The sequence below is a fragment of the Chamaea fasciata genome, unplaced genomic scaffold (genome assembly GCF_029207755.1).
Source record: "Chamaea fasciata isolate MVZ Bird 193981 ecotype frontalis unplaced genomic scaffold, bChaFas1.0.hap1 SCAF_3, whole genome shotgun sequence".
NCBI lineage: Eukaryota > Metazoa > Chordata > Aves > Passeriformes > Sylviidae > Chamaea > Chamaea fasciata.
In genome coordinates, this window is record NW_027094088.1 from 69,471,441 (window position 1) to 69,490,875 (window position 19,435).

The window sequence follows — 19,435 nt, forward strand, 5'->3', positions numbered from 1 at the left end:
CTGGTTGCATGGTGGTTGCAGTTCATGTTTATTGCTGCTGTGGGACAGCAGCGTGAATCTGATTGAAATGAGTGTTCTGTGATGGATTCTGTACAGCGCTGGGTTCTACTTCTAGCTCATAAACCGAATTGTCACAGAGTGGAGAACCACAATTGAGTTTTCTGCCCTATCAGGTTCTTCTTAGTGTAGAGAACGGAAAATGATTGAAGATTATTACAGCTACAGGAAGATGGATTATAAACAGTCTGTTGGTTTCTTTCTAAGAATGTGCTGTGCCCTGTGGTAAGGGCATGTTTAAGTGCTCCAAGCTAGTTTGTACAGAAGATACTTTGAGGTCACATAGCCTGTGACTCATCTTGTGTATTTATGGTCTATCTGTCTTGGAAAAGATAGACTGTGAGACCCAGCAAACTTCAAATGGAAGAGAGCTGGGGTGAAAACTTAGACCTCTGAAATATGGGAGATTTTTGAGCTTGGAAGTCAACAGAGCTAGGATTTCACTTGTGACCTGTGTTCCTTGACACTGCAAACCAATGAGCCATCAATTCACACAGTATATTTCCACCTGTCATTTTAGTATGCCTGGTTCTTCAGGTACTCATTGCCAAATGAACAATGCATTTCCTTCCTACTATTGCCAAGTTGTTCTGTTGAGTGGGAGTTGTTTCTCTCTTTCTTTGGTATGACTATGCAGTTAGACCCCTTAATAAAACTTCAGTCTTTAATTGAAGCAGTACTTTTTTACCCATCACCTTTTGTTAGCTGCACAGTTCCCCAATATTGAAAATTGTAATAATATGCAACAGAAGGCACATACCGGGGTAGACCTCTGATGCATAGTGTTGTATCCCAGAAAAAGCCACATCACCTTCTTAAGAAAGGAACCTTGCAGCTGGTATTTATTTGGATTACAGGAAATAGCTCTAGGCAGGACCTCACAAGGCAGGATCATCTAAGCTACTCCTTTAATGTTTGTCTAACCTGTTTTTAAAAACCTCTGATGATGGAAACTCCACAGGATCTAGGGCAATCCATTTTAGTAAAAAATATTTCTGTTTCCCCGGAAGTAGGGAAGTGAAAGAAGCTGATTAAGGACAGCGGTTAAAAGAACAGTGGAAAGTAATTTAAATTCAATATATTTTTATTCTTTGTAAATACAATGAGTACAACTTTTTAACTTCACAAATCGGTTAATCCACTTTGTACAGGAAAAGTTTTACTCATTCTATGATAGTTCAAGTGCTGATCTTTCTCAGTGCTAGTTCCTAATAACAAATCAAATTTTGAAAAGTACAGCAGCTATCTTTATAATTTTTTTCTACATTTTTCGTACATCAAATAAGCAGCTTATAACGTTTTCATGTGTGAGAAGGGTGTAGGCGAACAAGGCTTCAAAATTAGAACCTGGAGTTTTCTAAAAAGGCATTGGAGACTTTTGGAAATAGTTAGCATTGTATGAGTCAACAACCTTTATTTCTTTGAAATAAAATTCCTTCCATTGATTTTTTTAATAGTCATTTCATTTCTCTGCACATCTAATCGACAGAGTTTGGCCACCGTTGCCTTTGGTTTCAGCACTGTGCCAACGGGACAGCCAGCAGATCACTGAAGCGGTCATCTCCATTGTATTTGGTTTTGCTGTTTTAGTCTTCCTTTCTTATGTTGTCTCTTTTCAGGTGTGTGTGTGATTGTATGTCTGTGTGTATGGAAGAAGAAGGAGGGAAAGTCGGGGAGGAAATGTATAAAGCTCTTCTGTCTTTGAGATGTTAACCGAACAAATTGTGGTGACATCCGCGTCAAAGATCACCAGTTCGTTTTGTAGGAAGAATGGAGCTGCCGTCATAAGCTACCTTTAAATCAGTTCTGAAGGCCACTTCATGATGTATTATAGCAGAAGCAGTGTTTTGGTAACTTGGTCTCAAATGTTGCCTATCATATTAAAAACATTTTCCCACCATAGGCTACTTTTAAAACAATTCTGAAGGCCACCACATCTTGTGTTACAACAGAAGCCAAGTTTGGTCACCCGGTTCCAAATACTGAACAAGCTAAAGTACCTTTCACATTTTGTCTCAGATCTGCCAGTTAAATGAGAGAATAGCAGAGTCTTTGTTAACTATGACTGGCATCTGAATTGCCTCCATCCTGTAGTAACAGGAATAGCAGCCAAATTCCAACCACTTTCACTTTTTCTATAGAACAAAGCATTCTCTCCATGATCTAAATCACTCTGTTCAGAGCAGCAGAATCATATCTACTGGGGTATTTTTTGTCAATGAGTTTAAGGACTAAACATTCCCAGGCTTATGCTTCCTGTAGATTTTGTTAGTTGAGGCTTATTCTCCATAGATAAAAGTTCTTCTCAAACTGTCCATCCTGATTGTTTATTTTAAGGTAATTTATATGTCACTGGATTTGTACATATCTGAAAGCAGTCTTGTGATTGGTACATTCCCAATGGTCTTTTTGAAAAACACTTCTTCTATTGTAGATGGACTAATTGAACGTAAAGCTGGTAAAAGCAATAGAAGTTTTCCAAAACGACAGGGTTGTGTGGGATACCTGGGAGACAGAGAGATAAAGAATTTTATTGAAGTTTTAAAGTATTTTTTCAAAGGAAGAACTTTATTTTATAGAAAAAGTCCAATATTTACTAAATTGCACAAGTGGTGCTACCTGTGTGTTCTGGTTTGAGACAAATTTGGGAGGAAACCCCATAACCTCAACCTAAGTGCAGTCTGCATGGTCTAGAATGACTCAGAATCTAGTGGGATACTAGTGTCACCCCAGGACACTGTGCCAAAACCCTGTGTTTTGTACTTGTGTGAGCAAGAAGGTTGACTCCTAGGAAAACTCCTTGTGGCAGTCAGCAGAATATATGACGAGGTTTCTGAGTTTTGTGTAGCTCCTTTTTTCATTCCCCTAGAGCAGGAGCAGTACAAAAACTGGACCTGCTCTGATGTGTCCCTCCTACAGCACTGTTCTCAATGCAGTTCAGGGAAGAGCTTGACTGGTAGTAACTACTCTGTCATTTGAAGTACAGTTTAAAACTAGCTGGATTGTCACGGTAATCACTTTACCCCCCTTTTTGGTTAGCAGATATATTGAATACCAGTTGACATTTGTAAGAAAAACTTTTGTTAAACTGTTTTGCCCCAGGTCATGTATTTGTGTATAGGATGTTTTCCATCCTTTCTCCCAGCTTTTGAAGACAGCACAGGATAGGATGTACATTTCTCTGCTTATGCTGTCTTTACAACAGTGATTCTCAAACTTCTGCTTACAGTGCTCTACCTAAAGGAAAGTGTAGGTTGTTTGGAGAAACACGCTGCTTCTCCAGAGTGCCCTCCCTTGCATCCTGTTGAGAATGACTCCAGTGGGATCAAAGGGCTGATACTGCAGTGACATTGGCAGAAGGGAAAATTCAAGCCTGGGGATGAAACACACAGGCTGAAAGCCCTCTCACAGTGGAGTCTGGGTCAGTGGACTGCACTTCTCCCTTGTAAAACAATATTGTTTGCAACATACACTGGGTAGCACAGTATCTAAATACTTCCAGCAACAGAGAAATGCTGTGGAAAAGTTGTTCTCTTGGAAGGGAAGCTGTGGCTATGTATTCCTCCCTGGCTTCGCTCTCCAGGCCGTGTCATACTTAAGGTCCCCCAGTGAGCAATCTTAATGGAAAAGGCTTTCCTTAAGAACAGGAAGAGACTGCTATGCAGCAGTTACTCTTTTTGCTCTGAAGCAGCCATAACTGGATGGAATTTGCATCTTTTCTTCCATCCCCAGTGCAGGCCATCCCCTGTAGACTAACAGAAGTGCTTCAGAGACTGCAACCATCTAATCTCTTATACTGGTAGGACTTCTGCCTGACAGAGCTACTATGACAGCAAATCAAAGTTTCAGAGGGAAAAAATGCTATAAAAGTTCCTTTTCCACTGCTCTATCTCCAACTGTTTTAGTATCATTGACCTCCACTGCATCTAAAGGACTTTGCAGCAGCACCACAGTGGGATTCATAAATTCTGGGGTTTTCATTTGAACCTGAGCACAAACTCCAGGCATCATCTTAGAAGTGCTACTTGAGTTCCTTGTGTCCTGATTTCTGTGTCTGCAAAATGGAGGAGATTATATGAGAACTGGAGATTGTGGGTGAAAGGTGCTTTTACTGGTCTGAGATGAAATGTTTTAAGTATCACTTTTAGTGGTATTTGATTGAATAAAACGTAGGGGAAATTTTGGCCCTCTGAACTGCAAAGTTACACACAGGTATCACTTCCCAGAGGAAAAGCTCTCCTTTTAACACTTTTCTGTTTGTTTAAAAACACCAAAGTGCTGGAGCACACCCAAAGAGGAGCAACAAAGCTGGTAAGGGTCTAGAGCACAAGTCCTGGTTAAGGTCAAGGGAGTTGGGGTTGTATAGTCTAAAGAAAAGGAGGCCAAGGGGAGGCTTTATCACTCTCTACCTGAAAGGAAATTGTAGTAACGTGGATTTTGGTCCCTGCTCCCAGTCACAAGCAATAGGACAAGAGGAAATGGCTTCAAGTTGCACCAGTGGAGATTTAGTTTGGATATTAGGAAAAATTTCTTTCCTGAAAAGGTTATCAAGCATTGGAATAGGCTGCACAGGGAAGTGGTGGAGTCATCCCTGAAGGTATTTAAAACACATCTAGATGTAGCACTTGGGAACATGATTTAATGATGGACTTGGCAGTGTTAATGGTTGAACTGGATGATTTTAAGGATCCTTTCCAACATTTTCTACGGTTCTATTTCATCAGGAAACACCAAATCCCAGCAGGCTGAAAGCCAATGTCTACTCTCTGTAGCAGCCTGGTCCCCATTTCAGTCAGTGCAAATGCCACCTTCCGTGCAAGGAGGGCAGGATTTTGTCCCTACACCTGCCAGAAGCATTGACAGAAGACCCCACTGACCTGGTGTGAATGTAGCTGTTCAGGGTGAGCTGGGCTTCGTCTTGAAGAGCTGCAATGGCAGCAGCGTTTCGGAAACTCCTCAGTTCAGAACCACTGTGTGTGGGCACTGGAAAGCAGATCAGTTACTAGTTCAGCTTGACTCTTGGGTGGATCAAAACAGTTCAGCTAGTGCTATCAATGGAAATTAAATGTTCCCATTAGTTCCCCAGGACTCCGCTGTCAGCCCTTTCAAAATGCTGCAATGACTGCTGGAATTCAATAATGGCAAACCTAGTGGGTGATTCAAAACTATGCCTGGTTTAAAACATCATTTTCACTTTAAAGCAGCAACCTCATCATTATCAGACCAGACAGTGAGAGATCGTTTCTGCTTACCAGCTTTAAAAGTGACAATGCATTTGAGACAGGCAAATTCAGTAGCATCTAGCCGAAGTTGTCTAAATCTAGCCACAACCTCCTGCAAAGCCTGTATTTCTGAAATAATTTTATTCAGCTTCTGAGAATCTGTATTGTCACCGTTCATGCCTGAAACAGAAACAGATGAAATAAATAATATTAAAGGCACTTGCTTTATTTTATATTGATTTCTGACAAAATCCTCTGTATCAATGTCCTCTCTATTGTCACACTTGTCTATCTGGTTCCATGTAAACTGACTATATTGTATGAAAGTTAATATAAAATCTTCTCTTGGATGATAACAAACACAGTAATTTGCATTTAAATGACAATTCAAGCAGACATGAATACAACAAAACAACATTATTTGCATTTAAATATAGATTTAAAAATGACAGGTATGCTCTATTGTTCAGTAGGAATTTGTTATTCTTTACATGTTGTTCTTTTTTCAGTAATGTATTTTTATGGTAATTTTTGTAACAAAGTCATTAAATTGTGCAATTCTTACCAGATACAGCCAGTAGAGTGTTAGCATCAACTGGAATGGCCCATTGTGCTATTCCTAGAACAAACAGTTCTCTCCAAGCATCTTCCAAAAGCATCAGCTGTCATACAATAGATGTACAATATAACATAGTGTATAATTTATAGATTTATAAACAATTTAAATATGTAAATTTCTGTTATTTTAAAAACTACTTTAAATGCCTGTCATGGTATTTCCCCCACAGCATTCATTAACTCTTCTCTTAGCCATTTGAGAAGGTGTCTAGAAATAAGTCTATGCATTGTAGAAAAACACTGAGGGTTGGCTCACTGTGCACCGTGTTGTGGACCAAAAGGGAAGAGAAAGAGAGTGAGAACTCTTTTCCCAGAGCATTTGCTCACAATGCTTGCTTTCTCAGCATGGTATGGGTTCTCTTCTCCTCCCCCTCAGCACTTATACAGCTGTTCTAGGACAGGTTGGATGAGTGCTTTCCTCTTGCTCCCTGGGGATTACACTCCTTTCTCTCGGGAAGGCAGAATTTTGTGAAGAAAAGCCTGGATGACATCCTGCATCAGTGTAAGGAGCGGTGTTTTATAGCACACACATCCATCTTATAACCCCTTCCTTAACTAAGCTGGTCTCTAGATCTGACAAGCATGGCATCTGGACACAATTTTTCACTGTCACCTGTTTTTCTGCTCTTTCGCATAAAATCACTCAGAAATTCCAGGCACTAAGAGCTGTTTCCTTTCAGAGATGCAAGTATCCAGGCACCTACGCTGACAGCATTGCTAGTTTCCTGCAGTTTTTGCACATTGCGTGTCTGTACAGAGGATGTGTTTTTCTCTGTTCTCTCTGAGGCAATGCTTGTGGTTTCCCTGAAGAGGCAGTGGTGCATCTGATGAGGAGACAAGACTTCTGGAAATGCCATCTGGCAAAGCCAGAACAGACATGTTTAGTCTTGAGGGCATTTATGGGTTGTTAGCCCCAACCAACTCTTAAGAGAGGTTTGGGGGGCCTCTGGTTCAGCTGAAGTCCGTGGCCAAAGGGCACGTGGTGGTGCATACATGTTGCTGGGACCTTGTGTCACACAACAGGGTAGGAGAGATTTGAAGGGGTGAGAACTGTAGTGGGCTCAGAAGATATCTTCTAGCAGCTCCATGCAGTGAAAGCAGATTGCCCAAATCTCAAGCAGAAAAAAAATGAAACCACCAAACCAAAACCCCAAAACCTGCCATCATTAATATTGCTATGGTCCCTGAAACTTTCAGCAGCTTAGCTTCTTAGAAAAATAGGAAAGAGGGTACTTTAAGCATGTTAAGAGTCTGTAAAGAAGAAAAAGTAAAAAAATATGCAGTTCCAAATTAATGATGATATCCTTGGAATCAGATATGTGAAAGTAGCAGGTGATACAGAAAGCATCAGTAAAAGCAAATCCAACAATATTGCTGTTCAGGACAGTGTTACTTGTTGCCAGTCACTAGGACACCAGGCAATGGGCAGAAACTGCACAGGAAATTCCACCTGAATAGGAGGAAAAACTTCTTTACTGTGCACCAAGCACTGGAACAGGTTACCCAAAGTGTTCGTGGAGTTTCCTTCATTGAAGATATTCAAGAACTGCCTGGACACAATTCTGTGCCATGTGCTCTGGAATGACCCTTCTTGAGCAAGGAGGTTGGATGAGATGTGATCCCTTCCAACCTGACCACTCCTGTGATTCCATGATTACAAGTTTTAAACCACCCTGTTCCAATCTGAATGGGAGGGAGAATTCTCAGAGTCTCTGCTCGCAACTTGTCACTGCAGGGTTATGTCCATTTTATGCCTTTTTGCCCTGTGTGTTTTGCAGAACTTCTCCATAACCTAAGAAAATTGTGACAGGAAGGTACTCGTGTCTCTGCATACAGTTGCTGTTTGAAACACTTACATTGGATTTTACAGTACCAAAACCTGCCTAGATTATTGCCTTAAATGGAGGTGGGGAGGGAGTGCTGTGTCTAGAGTGTGGTGCCCATCTCAGCTTTCTTCTGAGAGCAGATGAATTGACTCTTAAATTTCCTAACCACTTCAGCCTGCAAACCCAGTCCCTCCTCTGGATAATCCCATCTGATGGATGTGCAGGTGTCTGTATGACATAGGAAATGATTCGCCAGCCTTTCATTTGCTTTTGTAAAACTTTTTTTGTCATTCATTCATGCAGATACAATGGTAATGAATGGTGGTTCCTGGAAGATATCAATTTCATATTTTCTTTCCCACCAAGTCTTTAAAGTCAGAAGACTTTGGAAATAAGAGACTATTCCAATACCTAAAGCTTTCTTCAGGCCTATGCATAAGTCTGTAAAACCACCAATTAAAATAATTCATGCTGAAGTCATACTCAGCCCCCCTTCTTCAAATAAACAACAAATACCTGGCTTTCTGAACAACTGGTTTTGCTTTTTAATCAACCCCATCCTTAGTGTGACCTTTTGTTGGTGACCTGCATTGGGCAAACCTGTCTCACAGATAATGTGGGCGGGTGTGCAGGCCAGCAGAACTAGAAGCATGACATGTTTTGTTGTGTGGCTTCTGGTTCAAGGTGGACTTATCTGTATGAATCTAGGGAAGGGACACAGCCTCTGTTTTACCGGAGGTAAGCAATGCAGCAATGCTCACACTTGTGTTTTATCAGCAAATTGGTTTATATTTATTTCTCTGCCTTCAAGATAAAACCACCCCAGAGTCCTGAAATTACAGTGCACTTGCCTTTTTAGAAAAGCACAAAAAAAAGAGCAAAATTCAGAAAAAGATTTTAGTCTCTCCTCAACCAGATGTCAGGGATACCAAAAGAGAAATGCAGACATTTACAGCTGGGCCATTGTCAAATTAAATAAAGCAATAGCAATGTTATAAAAATCAACTGTATGATTATTCATGAAATAAGGTGATTAAAATCAGAACTATTTCTTCTCCAGCTCTCCTAAGTATGACAGGGGAACCATGCAGAAAGGCCCAAATCAAAGCTTTTGAGCTGAGCAGCTCTGAGTTTTGAGGAAGCTGACTTGCAATGAGGTACAGCAAGCGAGAGTGATGTTAAGGAAAGGCTGGGTTTTTAAAGTTATTCACTAAGGTTAGTCCCATCTACGAAAGTGAAAGAGGTAGTGAGTTATTTAATGGGAGCACTGTGGTATCTATGGTAAATAATCATGCCGTGCTGTTTGAGGCATACTAGGTCACATGCCATGGAGATTTCCCCTGCTCCCAGATCCTGCTGCCTCCTCCTCTGCACACTTACAGAGATGATGGTGTGGGAAATGCCTCCCTATTATGTCGGATAAATGCTTTGCTTAGGGGGCCTCCTGTGGACACCACTGGTCTAGAGACAGACCCAGTCTCCTCCCGTGTGCTGGGGCTGCTGCTGGAGCAACACACCTACTTCTTGTCCCTGACACTTGAGCCTGTTTCTTTGGCTGCTTACTGTGACAGACCCAGTGCTCCACAGGATTAGTGGCAGCAGAAGACACGATTAGAGAGCAGTAGGATGCCGCACTGGGATTGTAGTCTTCCTGCTGGCATGTGTGACCTTCCAGGCCCTGTCTCATCGCTCCCTTCATCCTCACTGCATAGCAGGACTGCAGGTGGAGCTCAGAAGCATTCCTCTTTGTCTAATTTCACAACAAGGATTTCAAAACGTGGGTTTGGTGCTAGAAAATGAGCGTTTTTATATACCTTAGCTTTATAACACATTGTGAACATCATTATTTACCTTTAGACTGAAAACACTATTGGTTTCCTAAGGAACTCTTTTCTTTTAGTTCAAAATACATGTTTGCGTATCAACTGCAACACTTGTGCTTCTGGGGAGAGGAACTAGTTCCTCTGACAACTGCTATGTAACATCTACAGGACAGTTTTTGTAGTTACCATTTTAGTAAATTAGCTCAATCATATCAAAGTATTAGAGGTCTTTTATGATTGGAGCTCTGTGTAGATTTCCACCCTTCCATTTTACAATTATCTGATTACTTTTTTAAAAATTGGTGCATTATACAAAGCACACTGAGTCCTCATCAAGAATCAAGTCATTAAGAAATTGTTTATCTTGTATGGTTCACCTATGATTTACTTGAGGCAAAGGCAAATTATCATAGAGGAAAACAAAACATATTAGGGAAGCTTTTAATTAATGTAAAAAAATATTGGGGGCTGGTCAAATACTGCTTCCACCATATTGATGTAATTGTAAGTCAAGATGAATAAGGAAAAAAGGTTGGCTGTGTAAACAGTTGAGAGGAAAAGAGGAGGAGGAGGAGGAGGAGAAGGAGGAGGAGGAAAATTGGTCTTCAGAAACAACCTCAGTCATATCCTGAGACCATAAACTTAACATTTCTGAAGCATTTCTCATCCCAAAATAGCAAAGTAAGATGCTATTCCCCATTTTATGGAAGGAAAAGTTGTCCTACAAGTAGAGAAGTAGTTTGGGCATGCTAAGCTTGGTCTGCAGCCTGGTGATTTCTCCTCTAGCACTTGTCCTTCCATAGTATTAGTTGTATGTTAGATTTCTTTTTCCTGGCTTGATTTTCACTTCCTTCATGAGACAAAAGTTGTAGGAAAGCAGTTTCTAGATCAAAGCCTGGTTTTCAGGGACAGACTGAAACTCTGCACTGAACTTCAGAGCTGCTGAAGTCCATTATGGGTTTCAAGGTCTAGGGCAGGAAGTTCAAGACCCAATGTGAAGTCTGAACTTCTTTAAGAGGCAGGCCAGGCCGATGCCACTCCCACTGTTAGTGCCTTACCTGGTCTTGTAAGGATAGGGTGGAGAAGGCTGGGACACTTTTGGCCCACTTGATGCTCATGAACAGAAGTCTGGCTGCTGACTCACAGACGGATTCAGTGGCCACTTCGTAGAGATACATAGGGGTACCGTTGACTTCATGTGGGTACTAATGCCAAAAAGAAAATAAAGCCATTTCATACAGTGTCACCAAGGCAGCCTGGTTTTCCTCTCCCCTACATTCAGTGCTCCTGCTCACGCCCAATAGAGAATGTGCACTCTCACGTTCTGCAAGCAGAGGGCATTGCTTGCAGTGGGCTCACTCCGAACTGCTCCTTGCTGCTTATCCATGTGGATGAGCTGTCCTAAAGAAATTGTTCAGAGCAGGAGTTTGAAAGGAGAATGAAACCATTATATTGGAGGGGAAAAAGTGTACCAAAATTATGTGTCATGCTTTACTTTGTTACACAATAGCGCACCTCTGATAGCAGAGTTAGAAGAATAAAAATTTGATATACAACATGTTGTTTGTAACCTTGCTTCAGAAGCTGATTTAGCATTCCAGCCCTGCTCAGCAAAGCCCTAAGTATTCATTTAGCCTAAACCTTCCTCTTGCTCCCTGACTGCAACAGGTTGTAAGTAGATGCATAGAGCTAAGCATAACTCTATGCCTATCTAGAGGCTGTGTAGGGTTTGAATGGAGTTACGTTTTCAAGTGTGTGCTACATTTTCTTACCAAATAATTTCTGATTCAGCACTTTTCAAAATTACCACATAAAACTGTATGTTGTGACCACATTTATGATGGGTTCCGACAAGCTACCTACCAGCTCTGAAAATGTTGAATTATTTAAGCAGTTTCTTCTGTGATTTTCTAAATGCTGTGAAGACGCAAAATGCCATTGCAAATGGGCTAGTGAAAAACATCGACTTGCAGCTAATTCCTGTGCAGTTGAGGCCACAGCAGTGCTTCCACTGGGCTGCTTAGGAAATGTCACAACCAAGAAGTGCAGAGAGCCAGCTTAGCCAAGTTTGGGTTTTGTGTCTGTGGGGACAAGCTGCAGGCTTTGGTCAGTACACAAAGTACTTTCTGAACTACACCACTGTGGAGACTGGCATTTTGCTGAAGAACACTCATTCACAGGGATTGCATTCCTTGTGAAACAAGGTTTAAAACTGACTTGTGGATGGGCTCCAGGCAGGAGGAGCATTTCTGCATCCACGAAGGTGTAAGAATGTATGAGAGACAGGGTTTGTATGGAGCAGGTTACCAGCTGGTCCTGCTGCATGCCCCTTCTCCAAAGGGCATCGCACCTCATCTCCTCACAGCTTTTAGGGGTGTAACAAAAATTCCCACCACAACCCACAAAGCTTCAAGCCTTGCTGTTTGCCATTTCTACCCCAGAGGCAGGACAGAGCCGACAGGTTGCAGGCACCTCAGCAGCAAGGTTTGCAGCCTGCCGGGGGCCAGGGCAGCGGCTGACCTTTGGGGTGGGCTGTGCCAGGCCCACCAGAGCCTGTCTCTCCGGGGTGCCGGTGACAGCGGCCAGCTCCAGGCCATGGGGCTCCAGCTGGGAGACGGCGGTGAAGAAGGCGGGTGCTGGCAGGGCGGCAGCGGGGAAGTGCGGGGCCCCGCCGCTCTCCTCCTTGTGCCCGCGGAAGTAGAGGGCCACCTGCTTCCGTATCGTCGACGTCCGGGGGCCCCGCTCGTGCTGCACCGCTGTGGGGCATCAAAGAGAGGCGAGGGGGTCACCTCGGGGATCCGCACCGGGTGCCCCGCACCGCTCGATCGGCCTTCCCTCCCTCGCTGTAGTTTTCTGAGGCCAGCCCTGTGCCCCCCTGCCCGAGAGGTGTTCTTCTGGGGAGAAGTGTCTGAGAGCTGCCGCAGGATGGGAGGGTCATTAGTGGCCGGGCCAAGGAGACACCGAAGTGACACAGCGCTCCTCGGTTCACAGCAGCTCCCTCCTGCTGTCCCGCCACCCCAGCCCCGGGAGAGGGGGAGCAGGTACCATCTTTGTTCATGTTGACCTCCAGGCACTTCTTCAGCCGGCAGGCTCGGCACTGGTTCCTGTGCGTCTTGTCCACCGGGCATCCTCCCTGCAACACAGCCAGCCGTCGGGCCGGGGGCAGCAGCGCGCCCACCCCGCCGCCCCAGGCGCCGGCCCCGGGACAGAGGGGCCGCCCCTGCGTGCGCCGTGCGGGGCCGGGCCGGGAGCTCGGGCCCGGGGCAGGGCGGGCCGGGCGGGCCGGGCCGGGCCGCCTTCAGCACCCGAGACAGCGACGGCGGCGCCGCCCCCTCGGGGCGCCCTCTGCCCCGCGCATCCCTCCGCGCTCCCAGCCTCACCTCCCCGCGGGGACGCGCCGGGAGTGGGAAGGACAGCGGCCCGAGCAGGAAGGGGGAAAGCGGGGCTGCCTCCGCCTGGGCGCGGCACGACACGCCGGCGTGTAAACCCATGGTTGTCCATCGCCTGGCTGTGCTGAGGCTTACCGGGAGGATGCCCCGCTCTGTCCTCCCATAACCAGGCCGTGCCCTGCCCCTGCCCGCTTCCCTCCTTCTCTCTGAGCATCTCCCCCATCCTCTCCGGTATCTCCCCCATCCTCTCCGGTGGGCGGGGGCGGGGGGACGTGCTGGGGGCACCCAGCGCCCGGCCTCGGCCCGGGACCCCCTGGGAAGGGAGGGTGAGGCTGCTTGGCCGCTGCATCTTGCTGCGCATGTCTCTCTTGGTGGGGCAAGGGCAATGCGGGCCCCTGGGGAAATGCAGGGTAGGGGGTGCAGGCGGTGACGGGGCTAGGCTGCGGCTGGTACCTGATTTCCTGATTTGCAAACATAGGTCCTATTCCTCCTGATGCTCCGCTTGAAAAATCCCGAGCACCCATCGCAGGCGTAAACCCCATAGTGTTTCCCGGAGCTGCGGTCCCCACACACTTTGCAAGGGATGTCTAAAATGCGACCTGAAAGCAGAGAAGGAAAAGAGGGAGAGAGAGAGCGCTCAGCAATCTGACCTCCGGAGGGATTAGCCCCAGAGCCGCAGTACAAGCAAATAATGAAGTGATTTTATAGCCAACTTTCTTTTCCTTGAGCAAGTGTCAGTTTTCTACAATGAGCATTATTCATGCCCCGCTACGTTTATTTGGATCTTCTATAATCGCCAAGACCCATTTTGGAAGGGAAGATTACAGCAGCGGGAGCAGCAGTCTTGCCTGCTAGATGTGAGGATGAGGGGGGAGGGGAGGGAATTCGGGGGGTTAGGTGAGGGGGGTATATGTTTCCCTCGCTTTCTGGCGCTCGGCAAACAGAAGACAGCCCTTTCCCTGGGCAGGAGAGCAGCCAGGAGACCGATGCACGGAATAAACCAAACCAAACTAAAACAAAATATAATGACCGGGAAGCCAAGTAACCTCTTCTCCCCGCTAGCAACCCTGGCGAAAGGGAGCTGATTTCCGCCGCATAGAAGGCGTGCCATTTTCTTCACCCCAAAACCTGCAGCAAAACTTTCCGTCTCCGTTTTGTGCGCGGAGGAGCCAGCGGACCACTGTGCCCGGCGGGCGGGCAGTGCCCTCCGTCCCGCTCCGCTCCGCTCCGCCTCGCCCGCAGCCCCCGCTCCACCGGCCGCTGCTTTCGCCCCGGCTTCGACTAGAATTGTAAATGCTCTCAGGGAGATGTAAAAACTCGTACAGAGACTATTGCAGCCCGGTTCAAGAAACCCGCCAAAACCCCGCTCGGCTTCTGCCTTTTCTCCGGTTTTTTTCTTCTCTCTTCTGCTGTTTCTTTTTCTTTTTCACTTTTTCTTTTTCTTTTTCCTTGTTTTCCTTAATTTTTTTCTTTTTTTCCTTCATTTTTTCTTTTTTCCTTATTTTTTTCCTTTTAATTTCTTCTCATTTTCATTTTCATTTTTCTTTTCCTTTTCCTTGTTTTCTTTTTCTTTTTCCTTTAATTTTTCTTTTCTTTTTTTCTTTTTCTTTTCCTTTTCCTTTTCCTTGTTTTCCTTTTCTTTTTCACTTTCCCCCTTGCTTTCTTTTTCTTTTTCCTTTAATTTTTCTTTCCTTTTTCTTTTCATTTTACATTTCCTTGTTTCTCCTCTTCTCTTCTCTTCTCTTCTCTTCTCTTCTCTTCTCTTCTCTTCTCTTCTCTTCTCTTCTCTTCTCTTCTCTTCTCTTCTCTTCTCTTCTCTTCTCTTCTCTTCTCTTCTCTTCTCTTCTCTTCTCTTCCTCTTCTCTTCTCTTCTCTTCTCTTCTTCTGTTCTCCCTCAAACAGCCTTCTTCCTTCTTACCAGAACTTAAGTTAGAAATTCAGTCCTTCTCACTAAACCTTGGTCTCCAAACTCTAATGTAGGGCTCTCGGGGGCACTATATTTGTTTGGAAGTAGTTCAGGGAGAGCCCCGGCTATGGGTGGGTGAGGACGAAAGTTGGAGGGGGGAAAGCGGCAGCGTGCGGAGCGGTGTTGGGGGGCGGGAGGGGGTCAATGGAAACAGGCCGCAGGGGCTCCTCTCGCTCCCTAGAGAATTTAGGAGTCCGAGATACTTTCAGACATGTCTGCGCTAAGGCTCTAAGACAATGCCTGCTGGCAGACAATAGGGACATTAGATAAAGTGTTAACTTAATGATTTTGCCCATTGAAACTCGTTTGACTGCCTCCAATGAGCACAAGCTGCCAGCTTCTCCCCTAAATGAAACCCGACAGCTGCTATACACAACACGGCGAGAGGGACGGGGATTAGGTTAGGGACTGCGAGAGGGAGGGGTGGCGGAGGGAGGGAAGGTGGAAGGGGGGGAGAGAGGTTAAAGAATAGAAAACTTTTGCGTAATTAATAAGGAGCGCAGCTGAAGGATGCCCCCCCGCACCACTGCCTGCGAGCAAACCGCGGCTTTGGAGCTGCAGGTAGGCGCCCGTGAGGAGGGCTGAGGCCAAGGCACGGTTCCTGGGAGTGTGTAATTACAAGCCCTCCTTGCCACCTGCCTATTGGGGCACCAGTGACCCGTCAAAAAGTGTAGCATGGGAATTCGGATATCGCACAATGCAAACGGGGGAAAGCGCCCGACTTCCCTCTCCAGTCCTCAGCATCCACGGGGAGAGAGAGGATCCACACGCACGCACACAAAGGAGGAGGAGGAGGAGGGGCAGGCTGGGGGTGGGGGGGAGAGACACTGAAGCGGTACGTGCAGCGGTGGTGCATCCCGGTGCCGAGCCCGGCACTGCTGCGCTGCCCCCGCGCACCGCGTCCCAGCGCCGCTCCCGGCTCCAGGGCCCCGGCCGCTCCCCTTCCCGCGGCAGTGGGCCCCGGCTTCGGTCGCGCACCCGGGCCCGCAGTGTGACCGCCGGCCCCCGGGGCACCGGGCGGCCACGGGGTCCCCGCTTCCCGGGCCGGCCTGCGGTGCGGCGCGGCCGGCTCTGCTCCGCTCTGCCGGCGCTAAAGTCGGCCGGTAGAGATGGAAGAAACTTGTGTTAGTTTTCCCCACAGAGATTTTAGGTTTGGGAGCCGCTATAAAAAAAAAAAAAAAAAAAATCCTATGCATCATGTATGTACATATCGACCCCGTGAATGTAAACATATGGCCCATATATTCCTTACACGTCCCTGTATTCCTGCTATAAATCTCGAGCACCTGGAGCACTTCACCAAACGCAGATAACCACGTTTCCAGCCGCCGGAGCAGCGTGGCCGGTCTGCTCAGCTCTGTGGCCCCCGGCGAGGCGGTGGCTGGGGCGGGGGGCACGGCGGAGGGAGCGGCTGGAGCCCCCCGCGTCGCGCGTTCGCGGGGCCGCCCCGTCCCGCCGCCCGCCCGGCCGCGCTCTGCCCACCCCCCTCCATCCCCCCAAACCCCGAGTCCTGCCCCGCGGGGGCTGTTATGAGAAAACTTTCGTGCAGGGCAAAATATGAAATAAGTAGACGGGTAAGAGGCAGGGCGGGGGGTGGGAAGGGAAAAATGTAAGCTTGACACGGGGTCATGCGATAACTGATTAACTCTGTTTAAAAGCGCTCCGGTTCCCCGAGGTACCGCTTCGTCTCAGAAGTTTTAGCGCTAAGAAAATGGGATTTCTGTTCAGCAGGGAAACCGTTTTGAACATCCCACGACAGGGGGTCCTTGGGGGCTTTTTTTGTGTGCCATAATTGCTTAAAGGATATATGGCAGCCCCGATTACTGTAATTACCATCAGAGGCTGTTGAAAGAAGTTAGTCTGGGCTCAGGGGACGGCGGGATGGGGTCTTGTTACCACCCAGGCAGACATCGCAGCTGACATTGCCGGGCGCCCACCGGCGGGCAGAGAAGCCAGCACTCAGCCCCCTTACCCGGGAGCCCGTCAGGACCCCCGGGACGAGCGCCCAGGCCCTGGGACAGCTGGTCGGGCTTTCGCATGCGCTGCCGAGGCCGGCTGGGCTTGGGCCCCGGCGCTGAGCAGACCCAGCGTGTCCCCAATCCCCCGGGGGGTTCAGCAGAGCCGGGCCTGGGGGTCCCTTTCGGGAGGTCCCCAGGGGTCAGGGGGTCATCAGTGAAAGCAGCGGCGGTGGCCGGGGGTCGCTCAGCGCCGTGGGGCGCGATCCAGCCTGGCGGGTTTTCACCTCCGCAAAATATGTCTTCGGCAGAAGCTCCGCCGCCCCTTAGGGACGAGATTCCCCGGTCTTTCCCGACCCTTCCTCATCACTAGGAAACCTGCCAGGAGCCCCGATAACGTCCCGGCGCGGCTGCCCACGGGCCCGATCCCACTCCGGCTGCCTCGCACTTCCCGGGCAGCCTGGGGAGTGCAGCCGGCCGAGGCAGCCCCGGCCGCCGCAGGTTTTTTAGCCCCCGTCCGCTTCCCCGGTTAGTACCTTAGTACCTCGACTACAATTTTATTTCCTCCTTCGCGGGGCTGGGATAAAAAGGTGCCGCACTCAGCCCCACGGAGGAGGAAGAGAACAAACCAGCGATGCCGAAGCGGCGGCAGCTCGGCCGCAGCCCCGCAGCCCAGGGGCTCCGCGCCTCCCGCGCCCTCCGCGCCGCGGCCCCCGACTGTCCCCGGCCCCGCCGCGCCCCCGCCCTCCTCCCCGGCTTCCCGGCCCCCGCGGACAAAGGGCGGACTCGGGTCAAAATAATGGAGGGCAGCGGCGAGGAGAAGGCCGCGGGGCTGGCGGGGGCGGCCGGTGGCAGGTACCGCGGCGGGTCCCTCCCGGCTTTGCCTCCCTTGGCCGCCGCTCCGCAACCCCGGGAGCCTGTTGGAGCGCAGAGGAAATAGCTGTCCGATCCATCACTTGTCAGACATTAAATTGGATTGGGTATTTTTTCCCCCTTTGTTACTGACTCCATCCATATTACAAACTCCGAAAGTCCCATTGGGATTATACGAATTGAGCCGTTCTGTAAGAGAGCGGTTAGTCATGCTTTAAATTCCCCAGTTATGAGGTGCATGGATTTAGGATTAAGGAAAATGTGACTTTTAAGTTGTTTCTGCTTTTCTCGTTGCAGGATTATTTGTTGTAACTGGGAATGGTGTACAAAGTATTGCATTTAAATCCTCCTTCGACTGAGTTGCTTACGCGATTCCGTGTAATTGAGTGACCGGAGTTTCAAACTCTTAAAAAGAAATTATTATGTCGCAGAAGATTGCATAAAGTCCGTGAGAAAACCAGCACGTTTCAACGCAAAAATGCCTTTCAAAACCGAACCTTCTCCCCTCCGCCCCAGTACCGGAGACCCGCACGCAACTTCCCTCGTCCCGGCGGGACTGGCCCCCTCCCCACCGTCGGCGGAGCCACCTTCCCGGGGGCTCGCTGCCCACGGGCTTCTGCCCCGGTTCCCAGCGCGGAAAGCCGGGACACGCAGCTGGAAAGCGGCTTTTTGTAAGCCCCAGGCCCAAACTGCATCGGGGCAACTCCGAGCCTATATATTCGTTGCCACTCCGGTTGGAAATATACAGTTCTTTTTCAATTGGGCGCGGGGTGTGGGGGGGTGCAAACCCAAGCCACAACCCCCCCTCCCCTTCCTCTCCCTCCCCTCCACCTCCCGCCCCCCAGGCCAGGCTGCAGCCGGCCTCGGAAAGGCTGCTCGAAGCCTCCACCGCGTTATTACCCACTTGTTGATCCCGCCGGCTTGCTCATGCTCGAAGCCCCCGTGAGTCCTTAAACTCGGGGCGAAGCGTCGGCGCCGGGGCGAGGCGGTGCGGCCCCCCCGGGGCCCCCCTGCTCCGCGGGGCAGGTGCCTCCCTTGGGTGCTCACTGCTGGCTCCGCCGCGGGGGCCGGCACATCCTCGCCGCAGCCCCGCTCCCCCAGCGATGTCCTCCCGAGGGACGGGGACACGCTGCGGGGACGCGGGAAGGGGGAGGAAAAAAAAGAAAAGTGGAGCAAAAAAAAAATATTTAGAAGAAAAAATAAAAAGGAAAAAAAAAAAAAAGCAACGAAGTGACCAAAGTCGGCGGCCGCTGGCTGCCCCTCTGCGAGTAGATGCTCTCGGGACCCTGGGAGGGTGCTGGGGGTGCGACCGTGCTCGCCACCGCGCTCCTGGAAAGCAAGCGAGAGCCACAGCAGCCAGGACAACAATGAGGCGAAGGAGAAGGTAGGATAGGGAGCGGGGCTCTGCGCCGAGCGCCTCGGTGCAGGCAAGCAGGGAGATCAGAGCCTGGAAAAATAATGGAAGGGGGGAAAAGGCGTCAGAGGAGGCAGTCTCTGCCTCTCAGAAACTGAATGGTATAAAAAGGGAAAGGTTTCCAGAAGTTCATTACACTGGCTGACTTCGCGCTTTGAGCTCCAGGCTTCGGCCCCTATAATATCGGCAGAGAGGCTGTGACAGGCAGCGGCGGGGAGGGGAGAGGGACGCCCCTTGCCCACTGAGCTTCCCTCGCTTTCCCCCCAACTCCTGCCGCCGCGTGACGTCACCC

General features: G+C 48.5%; 1 protein-coding gene across 1 annotated transcript; it reads right to left on the reverse strand.

Annotated features, from left to right (window-relative positions):
- Positions 1-1,123: 1,123 nt before the first annotated feature.
- NR2E1 (nuclear receptor subfamily 2 group E member 1) lies at positions 1,124-19,193 on the reverse strand. The gene is made up of 9 exons (XM_066179457.1): positions 18,634-19,193; positions 13,389-13,534; positions 12,592-12,679; positions 12,067-12,302; positions 10,605-10,751; positions 5,845-5,941; positions 5,310-5,459; positions 4,935-5,040; positions 1,124-2,562 (listed from the first exon to the last, which is right to left on the reverse strand). Exons 1-9 carry the CDS (start codon positions 18,656-18,658, stop codon positions 2,400-2,402), a joined length of 1,158 nt encoding a protein of 385 aa, XP_066035554.1. The 5' UTR covers positions 18,659-19,193; the 3' UTR covers positions 1,124-2,399.
- Between the last annotated feature and the right edge of the window lie 242 nt (positions 19,194-19,435).